A 26,864-nucleotide genomic window follows, 5' to 3' on the forward strand; every position below is an offset into this window, starting at 1 on the left:
AAAAAGAAAAAGAAAGAAAGAATACAGAAAATGCTTCCATACTGCTCACCTGCCACAATCCAAGTCTCCACAAGCCCTGAGATGCCAAGTTGACTTGAAGATATGTCATTTACACCCTGTTTTTAGCTGAAATCTGCACTGTAGCCAGGTGTGGCAAGGAGTTGGGGGGAGAAGTGGGGCTGCTGCACCACATGACTACAGTGAAGATATCAGCTAAAAACTCAAGTCAACTTGGCATCTCAGGGCTTGTGGAGAATTGGATTAAGCCAGGTGAGCACTGGCAGTATGGAAGCATTTTATGTCCCCCCCCCCTGTTGTTTTTTTTACATTTTCACCTGTTCACACTCAGCAGACAGCTCTACTTGCCTGACGCGGCTGGTTTTATTCTCCAACTGAAGGAACTCTGCCCTTCAAATCCTCTGACTGGCTCTCTGTTCATGTTTCTGTTTAGTGACTCTTTGTGGCCTTCTCTCTCTGCCCCAGGTGAAGCACACCGTGGGCTACGACACCTTGGGTCACTGTTTCTTCCTTGAGGATGGGATCGAGCAGCGGAACACTTTCTACCACAACCTGGGCCTATTGACCCGACCAGGGACCCTGCTGCCCACCGACCGCAACGACACCCTCTGCACCAGCATCAAGGACAACGTCTACAAGGGCTACACTCCCTCACCCAGCACAGAGTGCAAGTAGGAGATTAGGGTTATTATGACCTGCTTATACCTTGGGTTAGAGATCACAATCAGAATCACTTTTATTGCCACGATATGCAAGTTACATACGAGGAATTTGTCTCTGTGTCTGTATGCAGCATAGCGGTCATCTCAATATACAGAGATAAAGAAGTAGGAAAGAAAACTAAAAGACAATCACAAACATTGCAAGTGTAATCTAATCAAATATATATACAATATATACATGAGTGGAGGAGTGATCAGTGGGCATTAAATATGAATTTACATTGAATTTACAGTCTGAGTTAAAAAGGCAGTGAGTTTACATGAATTTACAGTCCGAGTTAAAAAGGCAGTGAGTTTACATGAATTTACAGTCCGAGTTAAATAGGCATTAAATATGAGTTACATTCTGAGGGGTCGGCCATGATGTAGTTAACAAGAGTAATCGAATGGTGTAAAGTTCTGGTAGGGGAGGCAGCTATAATACTAAGTAGTGGCGAGTGAGCTCCAGCCGCTATGGCTGCAAGGTTACGTTTGAGGGGGGATTCAGCTGTGGGGTTTGTGGGGGGTGTTGGTGAGGTCCTTGGTGGAAGGGGTTTTCGGGCCTTGTTGGTGAGGCCGAGATATGGGTACAGAGAAAGTCGAGAGAAAGAGTGAGTGGATGATTCTCTGCACGAGCATCGAGGACAAGATCTATGAGGGGCTACACTCCCTCATCCAACACTACAGGAATGAGTCATCCAGCAATAGGTAAAGATAAGGCAGTAGGTGTGAGGTTGTAGGTGTGGCATTAGAGTATGTACAATATGAACAGAGCAATGAGGATTGGTCTATAGGGGAGGCGTGATTTCTAACCCCACATAGGATAAGCAATAACCACGCCCTGTGGCGCCGGGATTGGCCAGAAGCATTGAAGCTGGGACTAAAGCACCTGGGTTTTTTCATCTTTTAAAATAAAGATGTTTAAAAAACTATTGCTTGTTACATTTTCAGTGCTGTACCTTTTCTCTGGGTAAGAATTGAGCTTGAAATTAACAATATGATACATTATATTTATATATATGAGCTATGAATGTGAACACAACACTGTTTATATTATTGCATGTTTTTGTAGATTGTGTACATTGTGTAGATTACAATTATTATGCTCTCGAAATCGCTGTCCGTTCTCAAGAGCTATTCAGTTTGTTCATGAAATCGCTGGGCTGCGTGCCCTCCAGTGTTTGTGGTGTGGGAGATTCCAGCTGTCAAAAGAAGAAGACAATGCTCCTGGCCAATCCCGGCGCCACAGGGCGTGGTTATTGCTTATCCTATGTGGGGTTAGAAATCACGCGGGAGGCGTAGGGGAGTATAAAGGCTTTACATATAGTGAGCATGAAGGGCTAATGAGAAACAGCAACAATGTCAGTGTCAGTTTCCCTCTGAGGGAGGGTAAAAATCAACACTGTTCCAGTGTTTATATAATATATAAGTCCACATCCGTCACAGCTATTTCAACACTTCTGACAGCCGCCCCATAGCTTTATCAAACAACACACCAATCAACACCTATACACTTGATAATAAAATAATCGTCACTGAAACATCAACACTCGTTAACACTGAAAGATTTGCTGTGTGTGTTTTATGACATTATAATTTTAATGTATACTGTAGTTGTAGGGATATTGCTGTTGAGAGAGCAGTGAGACCTTCTGCACCGACATAAGGAGGTTCGCCCTCATCTAGTGGTGAGTGCAAGGAAGAGACCGTGTCTTAGTATCTGTTGATATAAAATACCTCATCCATCCGTCCATCCATAGCTTGAAGTTAGGACCTGCGGCGCTTGGCGGCTCTTTAGTCTAAGGATAATAATGACAGATAATGGCAAAGACCTGCTGCCAGGCACGGAGAAAAAACTGTCTTTGTGTGGGAAGATGGGTGAGATAGTGCAGACAGACTTTGAGAGAAGGCAGAGGCTCCATGTCCACTGTGAGAGAGAGACTGTAACTTAGCAGTGGTGTGTGAGTGAGATAGCGGCATAGCGCTCTTATCCATGCAATAACAACCTCGCCTCTCTATGGGATGTTTTTCTGTTGTCGTAGGAGCGAGGAGAGGTCCTCTGTAAGGGAGGCAGCAACGTCTGTTTCTGGAGTGTGTGTGTGTGTGCGCGTGCGTGTGAGTGTGCGTGCGTGCGTGCTTGCATGCGTGCGTGCGTGTGTGTGGGCGTGCGTGCGTGTGTGTGTGTGTGTGTGTGTGTGTGTGTGCGCGTGCGTGCTTGCGTGTGTGTGTGTGCGCGCGTGTGTGTGTTGGCAGCACTGTCCCTGTCCAGGGTTTATGTTGGAGTGGAGGATTTATTAAAGGCATTTTGAAGGATCACAGGACTGTTTGATCTCTCTCTGCTCATTAGTCAATAGTCTCTGATATGCCAGGGTACAGCCCTTTTAATATCTCCTGCCTGCTTTTGTGTGTGTGTGTGTGTGTGTGTGTGTGTGTGTGTGTGTGTGTGTGTGTGTGTGTCTGTGTGTGACTGTGTGTGTTTTCCAGGGCGGTTTCTACATTCTGGATTGCCAACCCCAATAACAACCTCATCAGCAACGCAGCTGCTGGTTCTCAGGTAATAATATCAGAGCTAACTGTATATTAAAAAAAAAATCAACCAGCAAGAAGAGACCCTCAGTAGACCCACGTAGTAGATTTATTACACAGGCTTAGGTGTTCCTCAACTTACATTAAAGGTTTTCATGCTCATAAAAATTTGATCCGCCAATAAAATAGGATTTAACTGGCTTTAGTCGCTGATAGACAGATCAGATGCAATAAGTGTAGCAATATCTCTTCTTGTCTGATATCAGAAAGCAGATGACGAGGATCCCTCTTGATCCCACGTGTTGGTAGGAGGTTATTGGCATGATATCCAGGTCCTCTCTGCATCTGATGAAGGGCAAGCTTTTGAACTCTTGAACTCTGATGAACTCTTAGGGTCTGGGTCGTGCTTCCTGTGGGGCTCGACTCGTATAAACGCAGACGTGCTTCCCAACCCGTGCGCCTCTGCTTTCATGCTGGTCACACTTTCATGATGCCTATGTGTAGAAAAACAGAATCAGAATTCTGTCATTTAGCCTGCATTCGTTTCTCTCAAATTGATATATGGGAAGCAGGTGTGGCCGTATATTTCCAGCACAGAAAATTGACCGACTGTACATTGCAAACATACATATTCTTATTTCTCTACTCTCCCTTTCTGCCGCAGGACGCTGGCATATGGTATGTGTTCCACAGCTCGTCCACAGGAGACTCTCATGGGCTGGTACCAGAGACCAAGGCAGAGCTCACACCTCTGGGGATTTTCTACAACAACCGTGTGCACTCCAACTTTAAGGTACTATCAAGTGCTGTCCAGGTTTGGAAACAGACTGAACAAACAAAAATACCTCGACGCCAGAGAACCAGTTATTAATTTTCACATAGACTTTTCACATCCTGATCCAGTAGCACAAAGTCAGGGTTTCTTTCCTCTTGCTTGTCTTTCATACTGACGGGAGAAATTATGACCTTTAAACGGTAACTCGCCAAGCCAAGGAAAGACACACAAGCGTGCGCGCACACACACAAATGCAAACACACACACACACACACACACGCAAACGCACACAGGTAACCTCTACAATAGCGCTCTGTTGGTGTGTGTGTAATGACAGAAGCCGGGCAGGTGAACTGTAAGTTCTTTGTCCGGTCCGACCACAGCAGCCGCTCTTACAGAGGAAGGAGCCCCAAGGCTTAAGACTATACTGTGTTTATACCACAGGACCAACGCAGAGCACAGGTTTCCATATATATTACATACATACACACACACACACACACACACACACACACACACACACACACACACACATACACACACACACACACACACACACACACACACACACACACACACACTACATTCTCCCCTTAATTAATTTGTACAGTTCCATTTTTAACCAAGTCAATTCATATATTACATTACATTACATGTTACATTATGACATATATATATATATATATATATATATATATATATATATATATATACATATATATATATATATACATGTATATATCTGTGTGTATATATATATGTGTATATATATATATATACATACATGTAAATAGAATACATATTACTCTTTATCACTTTACTCACTTTCCGCATTACCCTATACAGCAGTAATTCTCTAACTCTGTTAGTCCAGGATTTAAATTTAGTCCATATTTTATTGCCCCTGGATCCACATTCATGAACACATACTAGTGCTCTTGTGTGTGGCTCCAGCAGAAACGGACCTGTGGCCCAAACTGGCCCATCCCGGATCTGTACTCGTGGTTTTAAAGAAAACCTGACATACCTGGTTTACTTACTGCGATCATACTGCGTCTTCCCAGGCAGGGCTGTTCATTGATAAAGGAGTGAAGACCACCAATGCCAGCGCTGCCGACCCCCGGGAATACCTGTGTCTGGATAACAACGCCAGGTGTGTATGTGCATGCGAGCATATGTCTATGGGCATTTCTCTGTGTACATGAACTATCCAGTGTGGCATCTCTAGTTAAAGTGTGTAAAACAATATGAATTGCTCTAGCTAAATGGATTAGTTACTTCAAGTCGCGGTTTTGCACATATACGGTAGACTGTGTACTTTTAGGGGCTCTATGGTGGCTGACCATAACCATTAGGATATGGTGTACAGATATATAAATATGAAGGTATTTGTGGCCAACTAATGTTATTTGCATTACGCCACAACCTGTGACCGTACGAGAATGAAGTTATTTATGGCTCACTAGTGTATATGTATGAGGATATGGTGTGTAACTGCAGGGGCAGATAGACAGCCTATGGCTACTGTGTTTTAGTGGAGGGTCTGTCAGGTCCGTGTTGACAGAGCAAACAAGGCTTCACAGATAGAGTTTCCACTCTGCTGCGCTCTACCCAAATACAGCCCTCCACCAGACGGAAAAAATCTTACGTCTCCGCTGAGACTGCTACCCACTCTCTCCCTGTGTGTGTGCGAGTGCATATGCGTGTGAGTGTTTTGCTTGCTTAGTCGGTTTGTGTAGGAGATCCTTGTGTGTGTGTGCGTGTGTGTGTGTGTGCGCGTGCACGTGTGTTTTTTGGTGGGGAACTTAAAATGTAAAAATGTGGGTTTGGTGTTGATCTGTATATATGAGAGAGAATTGTGTGTGTGTGTGTGTGTGTGTGTGTGTGTGTGTGTGTGTGTGTGTGTGTGTGTGTGTGTGTGTGTGTGTGTGTGTGTGTGTGTGTGTGTGTGTGTGTGTGTGTGTGTGTGTGTGTGTGTGTGTGTGTGTACTTGATTGTGAGAAACAGGAAGAGAGAGTGTGAGGAAGAGAGAGAGTGTGTGTGTGTGTGTGTGTGTGTGTGTGTGTGTGTTTACTGCTGTACTGTATATGTCTGTACTCTTTGTGTGTATATAGTGTGTAACATCTGCATGTTTATACAGTATGTGTGTATGGATTCATGGCCTGATGAAGGTATGATGACAGGCTACATCACTAGCCTTCATATGTTAAATCAATTCTGTGTGTGTGTGTGTGTGTGTGTGTGTGTGTGTGTGTGTGTGTGTGTGTGTGTGTGTGTGTGTGTGTGTGTGTTTCTTAATTAGGACCAAATGTCTTCACAAAAACAAGGAAAATCCTCCAAAGTGAGGACATTTTGCCCTCAATATTGTAGCCACTACAATATTGATAATGTAGCAGGATAGGGCTTGAGCTCATGGTTAAGTTTAGAGACACACACACGTACACACACACACACACACACACACAATTTTGATATAGGCTTACTGTGGAATAACTGCACACACACGATTTGATGTACGTTTACTGGGAAATGCAATAGTGCAATATGTGGCTCAAAGCCTCCTTCACATTGAATGGTAAATGATGGTGCAATATCTGGAAATACATATGATAAGCTTTTGTTTATGATCCTGTGTGGCTTATTTATACATACTGTACATAAACATTCTTTCATATAGACATATTTAAAATAGACACTTTACACCACACTTATTGTATGTAGTAGTTAATGCAAGGTTTTGTAAATGTTTGAATGTACCCATGCCTCGTTTGTTTAAACTTGTGCATACCTTTTTCTGTGTGTGAGTACTTTGAGAGTCATATTCCTTGTATGTGTACATACTTGGCCAATAAAGCTGATTCTGATTTAGCGTTAGGTTTAGGTTGGGATAAGAATTAAAGTAAGGCATGTAGTGGTGAGGGTGAGCGTTTAGAGTTAGGGGTGAACGTGGTCAATGGAAGGTCCTCACAAGTCTAGTAATATCAACGCATGCGTGTTTCAGATTCCGGCCACACCAGAACGCTGACCCTAGCCGCCCTCGCGTGGCGGCGGTCATCGACACCCTGATCTCCTTCAAGAACAACGACTTGGGAGCGTGGATAAGGGGCGGTGACATCATCATCCAGAACTCAGGGTGAGGCGGCTCACAGGCTGTGATGTCATCAGTGTGAGACCAGCAGCCAGCTCATAGCTTGTTCCAGATGACTGGGGACTGGGAAGTGTCTGACATGGAAGGAGAGGCACAGAGCGCACTGTGTCATCACAAAAACCTGAACTGGGGTGTTGAGCATTGGGTATGTGGGTATGTGATGTATCCCCACCTCAGTCTCCTGTGATGACACCGTCTGCTCCTCAGGTCAGAAACATCCTTATGTTCAGATGTAATTATTGTACATCGATACACTGTTATCATTTGACTCAAATTGCCCTCTCAGATCATAAGATAAGATAGCATATTGATCCCCTTGGGGAAATTCAGGCGCCACAGCAGCAATTGGTGAAGCAATGCCAAGGAAGTCAAGTACAGGAAGGTTAACGATAGAAAAGTACTTCTGTAGTACTTCCTGCTACAATCGGTGTCCCCAGGACCACTATTGCTATGATCTCACACACACACACACGGTGTGAACAATACCACCCAAATGCTGTCACGGCTGGTAACAAACGCAGTCGTGGCTGCACTGGCTGGTAATAAATTCAGATTGGGATAAGTCCATGGATATATTCCAGAGGTACAGTATGTAATATCCAGATGCAAGATATTCAATTAAGTCATTATCTGATCATCATTATGAGAACAGTGTGGGGTAATGGCGCAATAGTCTCTACTTCTCGCAGTCCCTTTGTTGTCTGGACAGACTCAGAATCTTTCAATAACAGACATTTTGTGAAACTGACACATTCAATTTTCTTCCCTCTGAACAGCTTTGCAGACAATGGAGTGGGACTGTCCTTTGCCAGGTGTGTACTCATCTAAATCACTGCGTCTATGGCACCCAGTCATGATTTTACTGAGCCGTGCTTGCCTTCCTGCGCTCGCTGCCAGAAGAACTTGCCAAGAAGCACATATGATTGATAGACTCTGGGCATGTAGCAGACGCTTTCAATTTACTGTGTGGCCACAAACCTCTCTGCATAACACAGTGGCATGCCCACTTCTTCTCTCCTCTCCTCGCTTCACTAAGTGAAAAAGCATAAGCGATTGTTGGGTTAGAGGGTGAAACCCACTTTCTAGGATGGCACCTGCTTTCCCTCAAAGTGATGAAGTGCAGAAGTAAAACAGCAGGAAGTCACGTTCAGGTTTCAAAGCGCTGAGGATTTACTGAGGATTTTCTTAAGTGAGCAGGCGACACAGTTCCATACAACAGAAAAGAAACCAAACAACTGAGAAAAAAATGAACAAGAACACAATGGACAAACCAAGATGTTAGGGGTTCCCCTACCTCCAGCTAAGCGACTGCCCTTGTCCAAAAAGCTCGACTTAAATACTCTCCGGAATGTTCCATTTCCTTTAGCTGCAGGGGAGTTTCAGGTAACAGCTAAACGGTCATTTCACAGGTACTGGCTTAATATCAACATTATTATCACCATTGTTTTCAACATCTAATTACAGGCAGTAACCCAACTGCCTGCATTAAAATAACACAAAAATTGTTTGGCCACCTTGGGTGCTAGCAATTTATGAAAATATTAGTTTTGGCCCATGGACTACAGGAAGAGTACAAGAAAGGAAACTACATAAAGCAGGTGTGGCCAAACTTTTTTTTGGTTGTGGGCCACATACAGAAATAAGGAGTCATGGGCCAAATAATTTTAAGCGCAGCATTCATTGTGTTGTGAACTTTCAGCAGTGAGTGACATAAAATGTTGTCTCAAGAGTGTAGAGAATCCATATTTCATAGTGTGTCAAGAGATATGAAAAAATATGATCCAAGTGTGTCTTAATGATGATGTTATGCTACACTTTGGAGCTGATTACCTGAAACTCTCTGGTCTCTTTCTGTCCTCCTTGAGTCTGCCCTGGGCAGCAGCACATGTTCTGAATCTGAATACACTCAACTGGTTTGAATAAATCTGCTACTCATGTAAAGAATGGGAAGGAGAGCATGGAGCCGTTTGGTCCAATAACACACAACAGTTACAGACTTAGATGGCCGTCTTCTCTTTGACATCCACCAAGCTACCTAACGTTAAGCTACCTGTTCCTGTGCTACCTGTGCATCATGTTTCACCTTCTTGCTGAGCAGTTTGAAGAAAATATACAAACTTTGACCGTGACGTTTCATTTTTAGCCTGCATCAACAGTCACTGACATCGGTCTTGACTTGTCCGAGTGTGGCAGCGAAAACCAACCAGACACATATTCAGAACACAGTAATGCAAAACATCTTTTGTTTCAATGAAGGAAACCGGAATGTATGAGATGTGGTGGGGGGAAATAAAGCTGTGTGTGACATTGCATCACTGTAGAGGTGCGCTTGTTTTATCCACTTTGATAGTTGTAACAACGGGATGTTATGTCCTAACGGGCCATATTCCATTGTATTTTTTTAATTCATGGTGGGCCACTTAAAGATGGGCAACGGGGTGCAGTTGGCGCACGGGCCATAGTTTGGCCACCCCTGACAACCATTCCAACCTCCCTCCCCAAATCAGTCCACTTGGTATAGTCCACCGAGGTTAATCAGCATAGCAGCGCCGCTAGGGTGGTGATTACACTGCCACTCATCTGGGCCTCAACCAGGAAGTGTACCTCATAGGAGAACAAGGTTAGAAACAAGCCACATCCATACACAGAAAACAGTCCCATGAAACCTACATGACAAAATAAAGTGCATTGCTCAACTGAAATGGGCCATTTCCAGTAGAGAAATAGCAAGTCAACCTATAATAATTATTGAACTACATGCACTACAAACAAAGTGTGTGTTCAAAGAATGTGTGAGGGCTGTTCACCTGACAGTTGAGGGAGCAGATTCTTCTCCCTCACATCAAGCTTTTCTGTGGCCATAAATTCCTCTCTTTCGCTTCGGCTTTCCAACTGTAAATGGTATTTGTGTGGGTGTGTGTTTAATAGATATATCAATCTTTTATCTCCTATTTTCTTCATTTCCCTCCTCTCCTCTCCAGTGATGGCAGCTACCCAAAAGATGAAGGCTCCAGCCAGGAGGTGACCCAGTCTCTGTTTGTGGGTGAAAGCAGAAACAGAGGGACCAACGGAGGCCAGAATAAATACTGGGGCCTGGGAGGGGCTGACGGGAGGATGAGGACACTACCTAAGAACAGGTGAGAGGCAGCGAGAGGAGGGAGGCATGAGATAAGAGAGGGGGGGAATATATGGAGAGAATGATAAGACCTGTGAGGAGTTGACGATGTGGGTGTTTCTTATTCTTTTATTTTATTTTTTAGATTATCTTTTGAGGCATTTCTGCTTTATTGGACAGACAGTGTAGAGAGAGAGGGGAGGAAATGCAGCAAATGACCGCAGGCCGGATTCAAACCTGGGTCTCTGCGAGGAGGACTAAGCCTTTATGGTACACGCCTAACACAGTGAGCCACCCTGACAGCCCCTGACAGGCTTAGTCTGAGGGTGTGACAGGAAGTTCTGTTTTGAGCGGCTTCCTTCAAGTGCTATTTTAGACCACGTGAATTCTAGAAGAAGAAAAACATTGGTGACAACACTTCTTGTAAAGGGCGTTACGCAAATAGAAGTTGTTGATGACTTAAGCGTGATTTCAACTGGATATCACCATTTTTTCTTCTTTGTTTCTATTATTTCCTACTTGTGTTTTTGACCACCTTATTAAGGGTAAACATCTTGTAAATTCAATAGCAAAATGAAGGCCTCGCTTAAAGTTCTCTCACTGATAGGTCAACTACATACAGTATGGCGTTAAAGTGGGCAGGTTGAACACACCATCAACCTGAAAAAACACATTTACACTTAGTCAAGTCTCACACTACTAGTAGCACACTGACAGTGCTTGAAACTGGACTGCCATTACCATGACATTTATTTTTATTTTTTACCCTCTATGTGATGCCATGTAGTGCTGAGTGGCCCTTTCTATAAATCAGAATGTTTTGAGCTTCATGTCCCCCTGGGGCCTCCTTAGTGAGTTCTCGCTTGCGCTCGCTCTCGCTCTCTCTCTCTCTCTCTCTCTCTCTCTCTCTCTCTCTTCCTCTGTGTGTGTGTGTGTCTCTCTCTCTGTGTCTCTCACTCTCTCAGAAGACCAACGTTAAACAAGAGGCTGGCAAATTGCAGACTGCCCTAGTTTCAACAACAATGGCCGCCGTCTGTTTGTGCCTACTGTCACCGCTGTGTACAGCTTTACAGGCTTCTTGACCACACTGTGACTTCTGTCTGTCCTCATCGTGGTTACTTCACTGTTCCTAGAGAGACAGTTATTCCACTCAAATGGATTAGGCAGTACTGTATGATTCTTTGAGGTACTGAGGTACACGTCTAAGAAGTTATCATTAATAGTAATTACATAAGAGTGTCGAGTCATGTTTAGTTGTGTAGCTTACATCACACAATGCCCACTTTATGAAAATGACAACTTTAGACCAACTGAGGACAAGGAAAAACTCCCACGAAAACCTCATCAGGAAGAAAATGGTGACATACCGGAACAATTTCCTCCACCATGGAGTGTAGATATAATTAAAATATCTATGAGCATCAATCGTATTTTCTTCTGTCTATCTGTCCATCTCCTGAAGTGAAGTTTTGATTTTCTAACGTGTGGATTTCACCATTACTGTCATTTGTATAACACACTGTTGGTGAAAGAGTACACATGAATACACTAAGCCACCTTTTTGTCTTTACGAATTAAATGATATTCAGATTCAGATATGATATTCAGATGGTTCTTTGAATATCTTAGTGCCTTGGAATTAGGGCTGAACAATTAATTGAGATTTTATCAAAATCATAATATACTGCAATTTCTTAAAGGCAGAATTTGTGTCAAAATACCATTTTTAAATTAAATATCGTCATGCTGCAGATATACAGAATCATTGCAAAAATCACACCATAAATAATAGCAATTAATATATATATATATACTGTATATATATTTATTTTTTTACAAAATCGTTCAGCACTACTTGGAATGCATCCTCGTTCATATCATGTCTGACATTCCTATGACTACAATGTTGAATGTCTTTTCTAATCGAGGGATTCATCGCTCTCCCCTCCAGGACATTCCCAATCCGAGGTTTCCAGATCTATGACGGGCCGGTGCGGTTGACTCGCAGTACGTTCCGCGGGTTCGTCCCCACGGCGGAGCGTTTTACCAGCGCAGTGGGATTCAACCTGAAGAACACCTGGCAGCTCACCCCACGCAACAACCTATCCCAGCTCAACTTTCACTCCACTGTTAGTATATGAAGAACCAACATTTGAGGACTTGAAGTGCATTATTCAATTCAATTATGAGGCATCATGAGCACATTATTGAGTTAAAGAAATTTGACATGCATTATAAAGCATGAATTTGGTATTGCTGTTATGAGATGATTGTGGCTAGCCGCACAGGTCCACTAGAAAGCAGTCCGTCCATAGGGTTTTGGACATTATAGCATTTTAGATCATGTTTTGATTACAATAGGGTCATAACGTTCTTATAATAGCTGATGAACACCATTTAAAGATATTACCCTAGTTTTTCATTCAAGTCATTCCTAACTTGGTTATGTCTTGAATTCATGTGATATTTTATGATGAATCCCATGTGACTCATATGGTCAGAGATCTTTTTCTTCTCCTCTCCTCTTTCTCCGTCTCTGATTACTCGGTTGCCTTCCTCTCTTCTCCTAAGAATCACTGCTGTTAAGAAGAAGCTCGACCACTGCTTGTGTTGACAGGTTTATTTGATTACCAGCCGCAACAGCGATGGCTGGTATTGTTTTCACCTTAGAGAGAGAGACAGAGAGAGAGAGAGAGAGAGAGATCCTGGAGACTCGTATTGTAGCGGGAACTACCACATGAGTGGTTTTGAGTACATTGCCAGGTGTTTATCTGTCTGTCTATCTTGTCTGTCTGTGTGCACAGACTTTGCGATTGCGATAGCGTCAAAACCGTGCAAGATGCAGTCACAAAACTTTACAGATGTGTAGTTGGCATCAAAATGAAGGGTGCGTTCGAAAATGGGTGTGATCCAAGCAAGCCGCCGCACACACACAAACACACACACATTTTACGCCTCTGGCCCACATTTGTTTGAAGTAGCGGGCGTTGCGGCTGGTGTGGTCCCATCGCAAGATGGTCTAGTTTATTTCACTCTTTCTTTACTGTCTCTCTCGGGCTCTTTCCCTCTCTTTCTGCACTGGGTCTGTTTCCTCTTTGGTGGTTAGCTCCTATTTGTTCTTCACCCCCTCCTCTCCGTGGCCTGGATCACAGCTCGCTCAACAACAGTTACTGAGTTGGCACTTATTGGAAACAGTGGTTAAGAGAGGAGGAGAAAAAGGAGACCCCATGCAGAGCCAGGCGGGAACCCATTGTGAAGCACTGGTGCCCTCTAGTGGTGGTAGAAGTAACAGCTTGGCTTACTGTGTTTTCCCCGGTTAGTGAGGCGTTTACATTCTCAGTGATTGAAGCCACTCATCAGAGCTCTTCTTTGCCTCATTCCAGTCCCTTTTAAATCTTGTGTCATTAATTGAAATAACAGGCTAGAAGGAGATAGCTTACCATGGTTGGAACTTGTGTAATAGCAACGGTATCTTGCCAAAAGATAATCAGTGGGCAACTAGCAACCGTGTTGCAGGCAACATGTGCAAACAAACATTTACCAGAGGTAGCACTTTCCTGTTAAGCAAAGAAATATTATACCGGACTGATAAAGCATGAGAAAAGTTGCATGGTGGGCTTCACAACTAACCTTGCAAATTCCATCCACAGGTGGGTCTGAGGGGGTTCTTTGGTCGCCCGGGCCAGTGGTTTGAGGAGAATGACCTGGACGGTGATAAGAACTCAATCTTCCATGATGTGGATGGCTCAGTGACAGGCTACAGAGACACCTACGTCGGCAGAGCAGACAACTACCTGATCCAACATCCTGGCTGTGCCAACGCTTCCCAGTGGAACGGAGTGATCTGCAGCGGCCGCTACTCTCAGGTACGGCCAGGGGAAGGGCATGTCCTGAAGAAGTCTTCAAATGTGTCCAATTATCTAACTTCAAGGTTTTGAATCGTTTTTAATTCATTTTTAGAAGTCTTGTAGTCAGCATATTTGCTTCTATGCAGATGCAAAAGGAGAAGAGCAGGGCTAAATAGAAAGGAGAGTATGCAGTGTGCATGGAGTCTCTCCTTTCTACCTTTAGAAATAATCACTTTTCCAATGAGAAGTCAGCCTAATCTTAAAATCTAATCTTAAAACCTCATAAATTCTTAATTATATTTTCTAAATTCAGTGATATAAAAGAACTTGAATACGGTTAAATTCACTTTCCCTAAAAATGTTGCAGGTTTCATGGTGCCAGTCACACAGACCTTATATTATTTCTCCTACTATTCCTCCTACTTTTGGCTTCACCAGTCATTAATATGTCCTAATAACAATAGTATTTGGTATTATTGATCATAATAATGAGGCGAATTTCACTACATACTACAACGCCATGGTCATCAAGAACAAATTCAGGTCAGACCTGTATTCTAATAGGTGTAAAATCATTTTCATATTCATGCTTTTTCAATCGTGAAATTGTGTTATATTTTATATTCCATTCATTCTAACTGCATTGAACAGGTCTTAAATCGAACATAGTGAAACTGGCAGACACCCTGCTTGAACCTAGTGAATCAGACTGTTTGATAGATTCATTGTACAGGATTTTTTTTATGTTTACCTTGGCCCTATATAATGTATTAATTTAACCTCTATTCTTACATTACTCTTTCTTGTCATCCTGTCCTTGTCATGTCACCTTCATTCACTTCTGTTCCCTCGTCATCCTGTTTTCAACCCCGTTTTTTTTTTTTCGCTTCCTCACACACGCCTCCTCTAAAACCTAATCCTGCAATACTCACCTCTCCCCCCCTCTTCTCCTCCAGGTGTACATCCAGACCCAGGGAGCTCCCAGCCTCAGTCTGTCCATCAGCAGAGACGAATACCCCAACGCTCCTCTGGTGCTGAGGGGCATCAACAGCCAGGGGGCGCCCTCGCAGCAGTACCAGCCCATCCTGATGATGAGCAAGAGCTACACGTTGCACTGGAGCGGACCGGCACCCAGAGAGGTCGTCCTCTCCCTCATCAACTTCAACAAGTGAGTAGACAGAAGTGCTGGTGTAGTCATGTAATTTCTGGAATGTCATAGCATTTTGAAGGGGTATTCAAGACTGGAACGATCAGTGATTTTGGTCAATTCTCTGGTCAGGGAATATTCAGGGCATTTTACAAAATGTTTCAGTTCTCCACTGTTTTTCCACATTATGTGGCCACTTGTTCACAACAAGCAAAACTGACTCTTTACCTCATTAGAAGTAGAACTCTTTGAGCAGAGCTCAAAAACAAAACAAGTCAACATTTTTCAGGTCACGGAAATGTGCCAACTAGTTATGGAAAGTCACGGAGGGAACACTGTTATGCATTTGTCTTTCCTCTATTTTCTCCTATCCGGTTCCTCGTGTGTGTGTGTGTGTGTGTGTGTGTGTGTGTGTGTGTGTGTGTGTGTGTGTGTGCATGTGTGCACGCGGAGAGAGAGTGCATGCATGTGTGTGTGTTGGCTGTCCACGTGCACTGTTGCCTTATGCTTTTGCTTCCAGCCTCTCTTTCATGCTCTGAGGTAATCTCACAGCAAATGAGAATGATGTCTGATTTGAATAGTTGCTATTTAAATGGATAACCTTTAGTGGCATACCCCTCCCCCCCCTCTCTCTCCCACTCTCAGAGGTGACTGGGTGCTGGTTGGACTCTGTTACCCATCAGACACCACGTTTCAGATCATGGCAGACATCAACGATCGCCAGAGCAACAGCTTCGACGACATCACGGACTACGGTCCTGTGCCGTCTCTGGTGGAGCTGCAGAAGAGACCGATGGAGAGGAAGTACTTCGTCGATCGCGGTGTCGGGTGAGAGAAGAGAACAACAAGTTGGAGTGCTCTTTGAACCTATAACTAGGGGTGGGAATCGCTGAGTAGCTCACGATACGATATCGTCACGATACTTGGCCCTCGATAACGATATTATCACGATACAGTGATACTGCGATAATCGATATATTGGAAGACGATACATCACGATACCTGTGTAACTGAAGAGAAAAAAATACCCCTAAAAGGCAAGAAGCAGGTATTATGTATTTATTAGCAGAATTGACATGAACTCTCTCAGAGTTCACTCACTCACTCATACCATTTTCGATACCACGGAGGAAAAGTTACACATTAAGTCTTTTTATTATTATTATTAAAACAAGAAAACCTATATAACCTACCTACCTATATAATTTCTAAAAGTAGATATTAATGATCAAACATTTCCATTCATGTAGCCTACAGTATTTATGTTTTTGTTTCAACTACAAACATAAATAAACGTCAACTTGAAACTATGTTTGAACTACCACACACAGCATAATATTTTAGCCTGTTTATTAAAAAAAAAAAAAATTAAATAAACATATCGATACTTGGTGCCAGTGTATCGATAACGTATCGCAAGTGGAAATATCGCGATACCGTGAGTATCGATATTTTGTCCCACCCCTACCTATAACTAGTACAGTATTCCTTGCAAAAGCAGGCATGGTTACATACATACTATGTTCAACATGGCAGACAACATGATAGTCCAGACACAGCGTGACATGGGTTGAGCAATGAACTTTGACGGCAAGGAGAACAGAGTTTGACCCTTTTTTTCATATACATTTCTGTCCATCTTTCTCTCTGCCTTGTTTCTCTCCCTCCTTCCTGACCTTCCTCTGTTCCTCCCATCTCATCCAGCCTGTTGTGGCTCTACCTTCGGGCCAGACACGGTCGTGAGGGCCACAGCTACTGCTCAGTGAAGGGCTGTGAGAGAGTGAAGGTTATGGCGACAACGTCGTCCAGACAGACCTGTAATTGCACAGCCAAGGCCTACCCAAAGTACACCAAGACCCCCTCAGCGGCGGTCCCTATGCCAGCTCTCAACACGCAGCCCTGCAAAGACTGCGGTGCCAAACAGGTTTGTGTATTGCTACATTAACCTAGTGATTATCATTAAACCCCCTGCAAACCAAAAATAAATGTGCTTTGAGTTTATCGCTCCACAGAAAAATGTGTTATTAACCACCCAGCTAAATTTGAACCATTAAAATTTTCACCAATTATATAAAATTAGGTTTTGGAAATCATGAAAAACGAAGCAGTATGCTCTGCTCTGAAACTGAAACTGAAGTGTCCCCAGTGCTCTCTACACTTCCCCCTGCCCCCAGTGGCAACTTGATAGGCATTTTCTGAGGCCTTGTTTTTATTTGCAGGGTAGAGGCACTTCAGCCTGATTGGTTCACAGAGATTATTGTGTAATAAGTCTCGAGCATAACCACGCCCAATTCAAACCCACTATCAGGAAAGCTTACAAAAAACTACTACTAAATTACACCTGTAGAAGGTTATTTATGCATTTGTGTTTCCAGGGGCTTTAAATTTGAATTTGCACAGCTGAGGAAAGCTACCGCTGTTGTTCAGTGTAAGCACTGGGTATTTCTAAAGTGGTGTAAACAGGTCATTGACCTGTTTACATTGTTTTGTCCTGTTCTGAGAGCACCGACCTCCCTCTGTGGAGGGGTTGAAGCGCAGGAGATTCCTTCTACAGATTTCTAAAGTGGTGTTGAAGTCCTTTTTGTCCCCCTGTGTGTTTGTGTCTCAGCTGGTGATCTCCAGTGAGCCGTGGACCTCCTACCTCCAGACACAAATCAAGTCCCTCAGCACCAAGGAACAGCAGAGTGGAGACAACAGCTCTTTTATCACTGTGAGTACAACAGTTCAAGAAAAACAACAACTCTATCCTCATCTTTTTCTCTCCTATGGCTGGACCTTGTGGATTGCAATCTGTATTTTTCATTTGCAGAGTTAATGGCTTTGCATTAAGACTGATATCTTTAGGACACATACAGTACAGTACATCCTTTCACCACTGACTGTCTGTCTGTCTGTCTGTCTGTCTGTCTGTCTGTCTGTCTGTCTGACTGACTGTCTGTCTGTCTGTCTGTCTGTCTGTCTGTTTCCATGTCATCTGCCAGGTGAATGAGGTGAACATGGCCTTCTCCCAGCCTGGGTATTTCCTGGTCTCTGTGGATTCCTGCTCTGGGAAAGTCACCAAGAAAACCTCCTTTGCCAAGATGGATGCCAAGATGGAACAGTATCTAAAAGCTGGAATACCAAAGAGGTGAAGCCAGGGAAAAGAGGAAGATACAATTATTTAGTTTTTTCATCAACTCAGCTTTTGGCATTTCAGTGTGTGTACAACAACATCACAGGATATCAGTTTTTTGTGCATTGTTGCTTAATTGATTGAATTTGTCGCCTGGATAGGTCAATCTTGCTCATGGCAACACGAGGTCAGCCAGAAGGCCTGGTTGGTGTAGCGCCATATCTGGTCCCCTTTGGTATGGCTAAACCTGCTGACCTGCACAGAAAAGGTTAGTGTCATGCTCCAAAAAATCTCTCTCGCTCGCTCTATCTCTCTCTCTCTCTCTCTCTCTCTCTCTCCCTCTCCCTCTCGCCCCCCCCCTCTCTCTCTAACCCACATTGGCATTTTCAATGAGTATTAACCTGGAAAACATCCTAAAATACACATTTTATGGATTTTACAAGGAGTTACAGGATCTTTCGTCACATACTTATCTGTCTCTTCACAATGATGGTATCTCTCTCTCTCTCTCTCGATGCCCCTTTTAGACAGCCTGTACAAGCCGACATTGTTTTTGCGCCGTTATTTCACCTCGCCTCGTCTTGTGTAAAAGTCATGAATATGGAATGGGGGGTCATTCTGTTCCGCTTTTCATTCCTGTAGTGTAGTGTAGTAACAGCCCCAAATGTGTGAAGGGTAACCCGACAAGATGGGAAGCTCATTCATGAAAATGACAGGAAGACTGAGGAGAAGTCTACCAGGTCTGAGGTTGAAGTTTTGCTATCAGAAACAAATCAAAGAACGCAGTAGTGGAATCAAAGGAATGAAAAGGAGACCAGGTAAAACGGACTGTGTTTTGAACAGGAAGTCATAACACCGGGTCAAGTGGGCGGGGCTACATAAGGTGAATAGTATTCATTTTAGATGAATACTAAATAATAATATAATATTAATAATCATATATTGTGGGATATCTGTGTAAAAAGGGTTTCTCGCTCTCTCTCTCTTTCTCTCACTAGTGGAATACCCGTCCCTGTGTGACTGGCCATTTAGTCAGGCCTCACTCACAGAGTTGGCATGCAGCCATAGTCCACTTCAGTGGCTGAGTACAACTCGGCTCGCCTGTGGGCTGCTCCAGAGTTCACTGGCTGTTTCAAACTCTGCTCACCTGTGTGCTGCTTCATTCTATAACTCTCCATGGTGCTGAACCTGTTTTGAGGCATTTTGGCCACTAATTGGCCATTTTTGCCATTAGTCCGCCTTAATTACTTAATTCAAAAATCCGGCTGCGTTAGGTAACCTGCAGGGATGTTCTTTACACTTCCTGAAAGATTCCGCGTGATCACACGTAAAATGGCATAGCTGTGGCTGAACACAATTCTGCTCACTCACACACACAGACACAGACACTTTGCATTCTTATTATAGGATTGAGGTGATGCGCTTCATCAGATGGTCTCTAGTTTCCCGGCTGGGTGGTGTTCAGACATTCGGGCCAATCATGGTGTTTAAACATGGCAAACTCTACTCAACCGAGTTTAAATAAACATACATTCAAATGCCAAGCACAGTTTACTCTGAGCCACGAGCTGACAGGTTGTGTTGGGAAAATGTCGACAAAGAAGAAAGAAAATACACATTCTTTCCTATTTTCAGCCCAATGTCATGTGATGAGTGTGTCCACGTGAATTCAACTTGTTTGTTTCTACTAGTGCCGTGCCCGTTTGGCCCGCCGCTGCACAGATCGCTTCGCTTGTTTATTCAAAGTTTATTATTGTGCAAATCGAACCAAATCTGCAACTGCATGTCCTCGCTTCCCCAGCAATACACCCGCCAAGTGTGAAGTCGATCTGAACGATTCTCGAGATATGCAAAGGACACACGCACATTCAGACAGACAGAGATTCCTTGCTTTATAGTATGATGATGAAGTAGCTCCTTTATGAGCTAATAGGCTGCTGCGTTTCTGCCTCTCTCCACCACGTTGCCGTTCTAAAACAGCCCAGTAGACCGATCTGTCAAATCTGTCCGTTTTCTGTCGCAGCTAGTGGAATTTGACACACGTGTCATTGGCCTGTACAAGATCTGTACTTGTTCTCTTACACTCTTATCACTCCCTCTCTCACCTTAGAGAGTCTGGCACTGTGGGGGTTCCAGGGCGGTTCCTCGCCCCCTCCGTGGGTCTTCTTCCAGGCCGGGCAGGGGGACGAGGTCCTGGGGTTGCAGGAGCGCTACTTGCCCTTGGGTTTGGAGGCTTACGGCTGTCCGCCAGCTGGAGCCCAAACGCACAAAGACCTGGAGCTGCTCAGAACAGCCACGGGACTCCAATGACCAATGTGAACTACACAACTTAACTACCCAAAACACACTTGCACACAGATACACATACACATACAACCAGCTGATGAATGTGAACTGCTGAACTTTTTAATTTATTAACAATGGCAAAGATGTTTACCGATTTGAAGTGGAGAGGGGGTATTTTATTATGAGCGGGGTGAGTATTCTTGTGATTTTGTTTGTTTGTGTGTGTGTATGTGTAAGTATGCCTTGGGGAGGACCGTCGAGTCAATGCACTTTCCTTTTAAACACACAACTTGCCTTATCAGCCAAAGTGATCATACGGAGCATTGCAATAACTACATTTATCATAGTCAGCAAAGATCAACAACACCAAACAACCTTTACAGCTACCCTACTGAGCTTCCTATTTATTATTTACAAAATGAAAACAGAATGAATTTGATTGAATGTGAAAATGGAACAGAATGCATTAGATACACCAAGGCCAGAAGGAAATGATGGAAACAAAATGGCAGTGTAGCTGAAAATGACAGCATGTTCGATTAGAACTGAAAATTAAACGAGATGGATTAGATATGCTCAGGTCAAAGGGAAATTACGAAAATCAATGTCAATGCGTCTGAAAATAAAGAGTACGGTAATATCAGGCCAAAAATGAGCACGGGGAGACTTTAGTGATACAGTGCCAGTGAGTTAAGTGTGTTTGCTGTCAAGAATATTTATTCTAGAACACCAAAATATTAAGTAACCAACTCATAACAAGCCATATTTGTGTTAAGCTTTAAATGGTTACATAGACATACTATAATTTTGCAGTGACTTGAATTTCAAAGATATCTGGCTGTCGTGGTCGACCTGCTATGTCTAGCTTTCCAATACCCCAGAAATGCAATTTAAAAAATAGTTTCTCTCTTTCCAATATTGTAACTACCCCCCCTTCCTCACACACATCCCTTGCATTTTTGCTGTGTGTAGCAACTGAATCTGAAACTGGAAAACCTCCTCTGATCATCGTGCAGCTGTGCCACAAAAGACTTAAGCACCTTTTATGGATTCCTACAAGGAGTTACTGGATCTTTCATCACATATTTATATTTGTCTTTTCACAGTGATGGTATCCACTGTGCTCACCGCATGGGCAGCACAGATAGTTGTCTTATTCTTCTTTTTATTTTTCTCTTTTCTGAAACAGAATTGAATGTTTTTTTATTTACGTTTCATCTGCCTCATTCATGATCGTTTGGTGTGCATCATTGCCAAAACGAAGTGTTAAGATACAATACAGGGTGCTTGTCTTGGAGGTGGCACCCTGACTTTACAGTAGTGAGCAGGAAACATACAGATTATACACCAGCTGTAGGGCATAAGGCTTTATACTGAGACTTATATAAACTTTTAAAAGGTGATTGGTTGTGAGCAGGGCTCCCCCACTGAGCAATGATAAGTAACCTATCTGTGACTGTGCGTGTCTGTGTGTATTGTGTGTGTGTATTGTGTGTGTGTGTGTGTGTGTGTGTGTGTGTGTGTGTGTGTGTGTGTGTGTGTGTGTGTGTGTGTGTGTGTGTGTGTGTGTGTGTGTGTGTGTGTGTGTGTGTGTGTGTGTGTGTGTGTGTGTGTGTGTGAGAGAGAGAGAGTGATTGACTGTGTGAGGTAGAGAGAGTGATCCTCTGGAGGACAATACCTTGTTGCCTTTTAACCACTCTACTGTTGTAAAAAGAGCTAAGGAACTTTAGAAAACGTGTTTCCATAAATTGCCTTTCGTTCACTTGATGCTTTGAAGATGCACACGCGGAGAGCTCTTATTTTGAAGTGAGCTTTGTAAATATGGTGTTGTTTGATGTCATAACTCAATATGTAAATGTAATGGAAACGTCAAACAGCTTGTTTGTCGATGGTGTGTATTTACTGCGTTTGTGAGAAGAGTGTCTTTTTTGTGTGTCAGTTGAGTCATTTGCAAGAATTTCTTAAGTCAATTATTTCATCATGAAAACTCAATGTTTCTTATTGCCAAGTTGCCAAGTCAATAAACATGTATGCTTTGTGATAAAATCACATTTCATAATTTGCTTCCTATTACTTAATTAGATTAGCATAAAGTCATATTTTATCATGTGCTTCTTATTACTTCATTAGCTTGTTGGTGTTGCAGTAGCATAAATGTTATGGATTATAACTTGCCAGTGGGTGTCACTAGCTAATTAGGGAATAGCCTAGCTTGAATATGATTAATGTAAATGATTAATGGACGGAATTATCTACACACATATTTGCCATTTGCTTCAGTTATACAACACCATCACTTGGGGGCAGCCTAGTATCTTTCAGGGAGTCCTGTCTGCCTTCAACTGTGAAATTAGCTTGAACATAAATCTCAACATGTTCTCGCCAGATGCTGGTATGAAATTTGTTGAAAAATTAAACTGGTACTGTAAATATCTTTGAAGTGATTAGAGATAGAAAGAGTGGTGGGATTTCAAAGAGTCTGTGTAAGATAAGATGTCTAATCTCCCAAGAAAAATGAAATGAACATTGCCTTTTTGCCCCCAGCCCACCAAACTGTAGCCTTGAAACAATTGTTGTATTTCGCCATATCAGTAGCTAACATAGTAAGTGGACAGAGACGTGTTGTCAAGTCACTGAGCAGATATATTACATTTTAATTAGTCTTCAGTCAAAGATGTAAAGATGGCAATTATAAAATGATGGAGTGGAGGAGAGGAGAGGTATTCACCACACAAGTTAATTATGGATGAGGGACATTGATTAAGTTACAGGGCTAAAGGAAAAGCTTCCAGTAAGAAATTATCTATGTAGTATCAGAGCAATTCATTATGCACAAGGGACAATTTATCAGCAGTCGATAAAAAAAAAAAGACGTAAAAATATTTATAGATTCAGCGATCTGGCTCATAAATATCATGGACAGTAAACAGACATACACTGCTGCTCATATATACTGGTGCAGGACACATCTTTTCTGTGTGTGTAGTCAGTGGTGTAGTCTACGTGATACGCGGTATACCCACTAGGAATGCTCCAGGATTTGATCATACCCACTTAAAAATATGCAAGGATATGTAACAATGTAACAAGAACTTTCACTTCAGAGAGTTTGTTTACCAAATACTGGGTAGATCCATGACTATTTGTATGCTAGAGAGATACAGTAACAAACTATGATCCAAACAGTCATTCTTCTACATTCAAACGTGTATTGTGAATTAAATGACAATGAATAATATTCTGCTATGTTAACTTCTTCTAAATTAAATAATAATGAATAATAACAAAATAATAATTCATCATTCATTCATTTGATGGGGATCCCCTGGAAACCCCTCATAGCCCCTGCCCTGTGTGGGAACATAAGCTATCTCACTCCAAGCTGAAATTCACAGTATACCCACTACAATAAACTGTGTGTGTGTCTGTGAGACCCTTGAAAAGAAAAGCATATACAAAAAAAAATGTCATGGTCCAAAAAATGTGCTGCAGCCATTACAGACTCCAGTCGAGCATAATGGCTCAGACAGACTGTGGATTTGCTCGTCCGTAATGTGTCTCTCTTCTACCAAAAAGACAGAGTGCTCCCACCCACTTCTCACCGCCGTGGAAGCGAGAGCTGACAGATTGCTGTGACACACGATTCACCAGTGCGCCGCTGCAGATGAGGATAGTAACAGCTTCACCCGGGCACCTGCCACAAGGGGGAAGCCGGTCTCAGTTACACACCTGCTTCTGTCCTCACTATCCATTCTCCCTGCAGAACCATTATGCTTCAGCTCCACCTGGACACATCAAAGCTGCTTCTCTCTGCATTCATTATTTAGCCTATCTGCTTTGACTATAGGCGGCGAGGATAATACACCATCTCATGAGATCTGCTGAGCCCACACCATCAATATTCTGTGTCTGTGTCACGTGGATGGGATGCGAGAGTTTCTTCATGGTTGGAGTTTCAATCCGATGTAATGCGCAGGCTTTTGAAGTGTGCAAATACAATTAGAGAAATGCCATGGCTAAAAATATGACACTAGAAATGTGTGTGCTGCAGTGTGGGCGGTAGCCTTTAGCAGTATAAGAGGAAGCTATAGCAACACACAATCCACATTGTTGCACTTCAGTAGCTACAGTACCATATATCTTTTCATAGGTTTTTCTTTCTTTTTTTCACACTAACAGGTGGCCTTCTGGGTTCTTTTCCCCTTATTCCTGACCTTTCTTCTGAGGTTGGATGAAAAAGAGGAGCGAGATGGCAACAAGAGAACATGTGAGAAAAGACAAAACATTAGCATTATGTATTGAGAGGAGGCCTTGGCCTTTGCCCACACCTGAGCACACCGTCTATTCCCACTGAACAAGAATACAATATAAATGCAACGCTTGTGTTTTGGCTTTTTCATGAGTTGAATTTAAAGATCTAAGGCTTTTTCTATGCACACAAAAGGCCCATTTCTCCCTAATTCTGTTCACATATTTGCTTAAATCCGTGTTAGTGAGCATTTCTCCTTTGCTAATATAATCCATCCAATCCAAGTGCTCACTACACGGATTTAAGCACATTTGTGAACAAACTCTGAGAGGAATAAGTATTTTGTGTGCATAGAAACATTCTTCAATCTTTTATTTAAACTCACAAAAAATGTGAACAAAAACAAAAGTGCTGCATTTATATTTTTGTTAAGTATATATCTCCATGACATGAGGTAAAACAATGCAATAGAGGCCCAAGCAAGTATACAGCAAAAAGTGATATGAGCACTGTGACCTAAGGAATTACTACTACATTTACGCTGTTGTGTGTGTGTGTGTGTGTGTGTGTGTGTATGTGTGTGTGTGCGTGTGCGTGTGCGTGCGCGTGCGCGTGCGTGTGTGTGTGCGCGTGTGCGTGTGTGTGTGTGTGTGTGTGTGTAAAGGAAATATGTAAACATCAGTGAATGTTCCTAGTCTTTCGTGTATATAGTCTTAGCAGTGTGCCTGCACAACAGACATCAGCTCACCACATGGGAGAGTTGATTCAGATTCACTCCGCACAGTATAATCTTTAATTCTGCCATTCAGTGGTTTCAGCGGTTCCAGTTGCTTCCCCGCTGATGCACGGTGATGGTGGTCCTGAATAATTAAACAATTCTGACAGCCATACAGGGGTCCGTTTCCATGACAACCCTTCTCCCGGTGTCCTGATGTACCCGTGGAGTAACGTAAATCTCCTGTCTGCTTAATGTCACAGCAGCTACAGCCGGGCGCCACACAACCTGTTGCGAACAAAACACCAGCTGATCAGGGAGTTATGGGTCACTCAGGGTCAGTGGGAACTGATTCACACTGCCGGGCTTCAGTTTCCCCCAAACAGTATGGCACATGGCATAAGGCGCTGATAACTCGGGGAACATAATGCTTTCAAAAGTAACTTGTAAAGTTACTGTGCATTAAAGGAACAGTTCAGTCAAAAATGAACATTCTGTGGTCATCTACTCACCCTCATGCCAGTTAAAACACATGTGAAGTTTGTCCATGTAGAGAACATATGTCCCCATTGACTTTAGTACACAACTGCAGTCAATGGGGACCTGTACTCTCTCGTGAGTTGTGCTGTCCTGCTCCCTGTCTGACAAACTTCACCTGTGTTTTCAACTGGCGTGAGGGTGAGTAGATGATGACAGGATGAACTCCTCTAAAGGCCACAGAAACCAACAGCAGAATCAAACAGCTTTGTTGCAATTAGGATTGAGGGGAATACACTTTTCATACGCTCTAACTATTCGTTATGTGTATCACAATCAGAGATGGGAAGTAACTAAGTACAAATACCTCATTACTGTACTTAAATAGGATTATCAGGTATCTGTACTTCACTGAGTATTTATTTTTCTGACAACCTTTTATTTACTTTTATTTATTTACTTTTACTCCCTCCTACAACACAAAGAGAGAGAAAAAAGTGCCTACATGGGGCGCTACAGCAATATGTTGCGTGTTGAGACTGTCAACCAGATCGGCAGAGGATGGAGTAGCGAACGGGGCAGCAGGGGGGAAATGGCCAAGTACAATTGGGGAGAAAATGGGTCTTTCCTAGCAAACGGTCTGAAGCTTTCATGACAAATGACCTGTTGAACTCCAAACTGAGCACAAAAACAGCTTCAGCACCATAGAGATAGATCTATGTTCGGCACATGGTTCACAGTCAGACC

The 26,864-nt window shown here is 43.0% G+C and overlaps 1 protein-coding gene across 1 annotated transcript in view; it reads left to right on the top strand.

Annotated features, from left to right (window-relative positions):
* Positions 1-22,686, top strand: part of cemip2 (cell migration inducing hyaluronidase 2) — a 49,522-nt gene extending 26,836 nt beyond the window's left edge. The window contains exons 9-24 of the mRNA XM_083645231.1: positions 484-689; positions 3,204-3,273; positions 3,910-4,038; positions 5,085-5,173; positions 7,022-7,153; positions 7,945-7,980; positions 10,150-10,305; positions 12,235-12,412; positions 13,934-14,149; positions 15,088-15,299; positions 15,924-16,106; positions 16,983-17,202; positions 17,887-17,988; positions 18,260-18,405; positions 18,552-18,658; positions 20,501-22,686. Of these exons, the coding sequence (XP_083501357.1) occupies positions 484-689; positions 3,204-3,273; positions 3,910-4,038; positions 5,085-5,173; positions 7,022-7,153; positions 7,945-7,980; positions 10,150-10,305; positions 12,235-12,412; positions 13,934-14,149; positions 15,088-15,299; positions 15,924-16,106; positions 16,983-17,202; positions 17,887-17,988; positions 18,260-18,405; positions 18,552-18,658; positions 20,501-20,700 (2,382 nt within the window). The 3' untranslated portion in view covers positions 20,701-22,686. The remainder of the gene's footprint in view (positions 1-483; positions 690-3,203; positions 3,274-3,909; positions 4,039-5,084; positions 5,174-7,021; positions 7,154-7,944; positions 7,981-10,149; positions 10,306-12,234; positions 12,413-13,933; positions 14,150-15,087; positions 15,300-15,923; positions 16,107-16,982; positions 17,203-17,886; positions 17,989-18,259; positions 18,406-18,551; positions 18,659-20,500) is intronic.
* Positions 22,687-26,864: the final 4,178 nt, after the last annotated feature.

The sequence above is a fragment of the Poromitra crassiceps genome, assembly GCF_964638095.1.
Source record: "Poromitra crassiceps genome assembly, chromosome: 10".
Taxonomy (NCBI): domain Eukaryota; kingdom Metazoa; phylum Chordata; class Actinopteri; order Beryciformes; family Melamphaidae; genus Poromitra; species Poromitra crassiceps.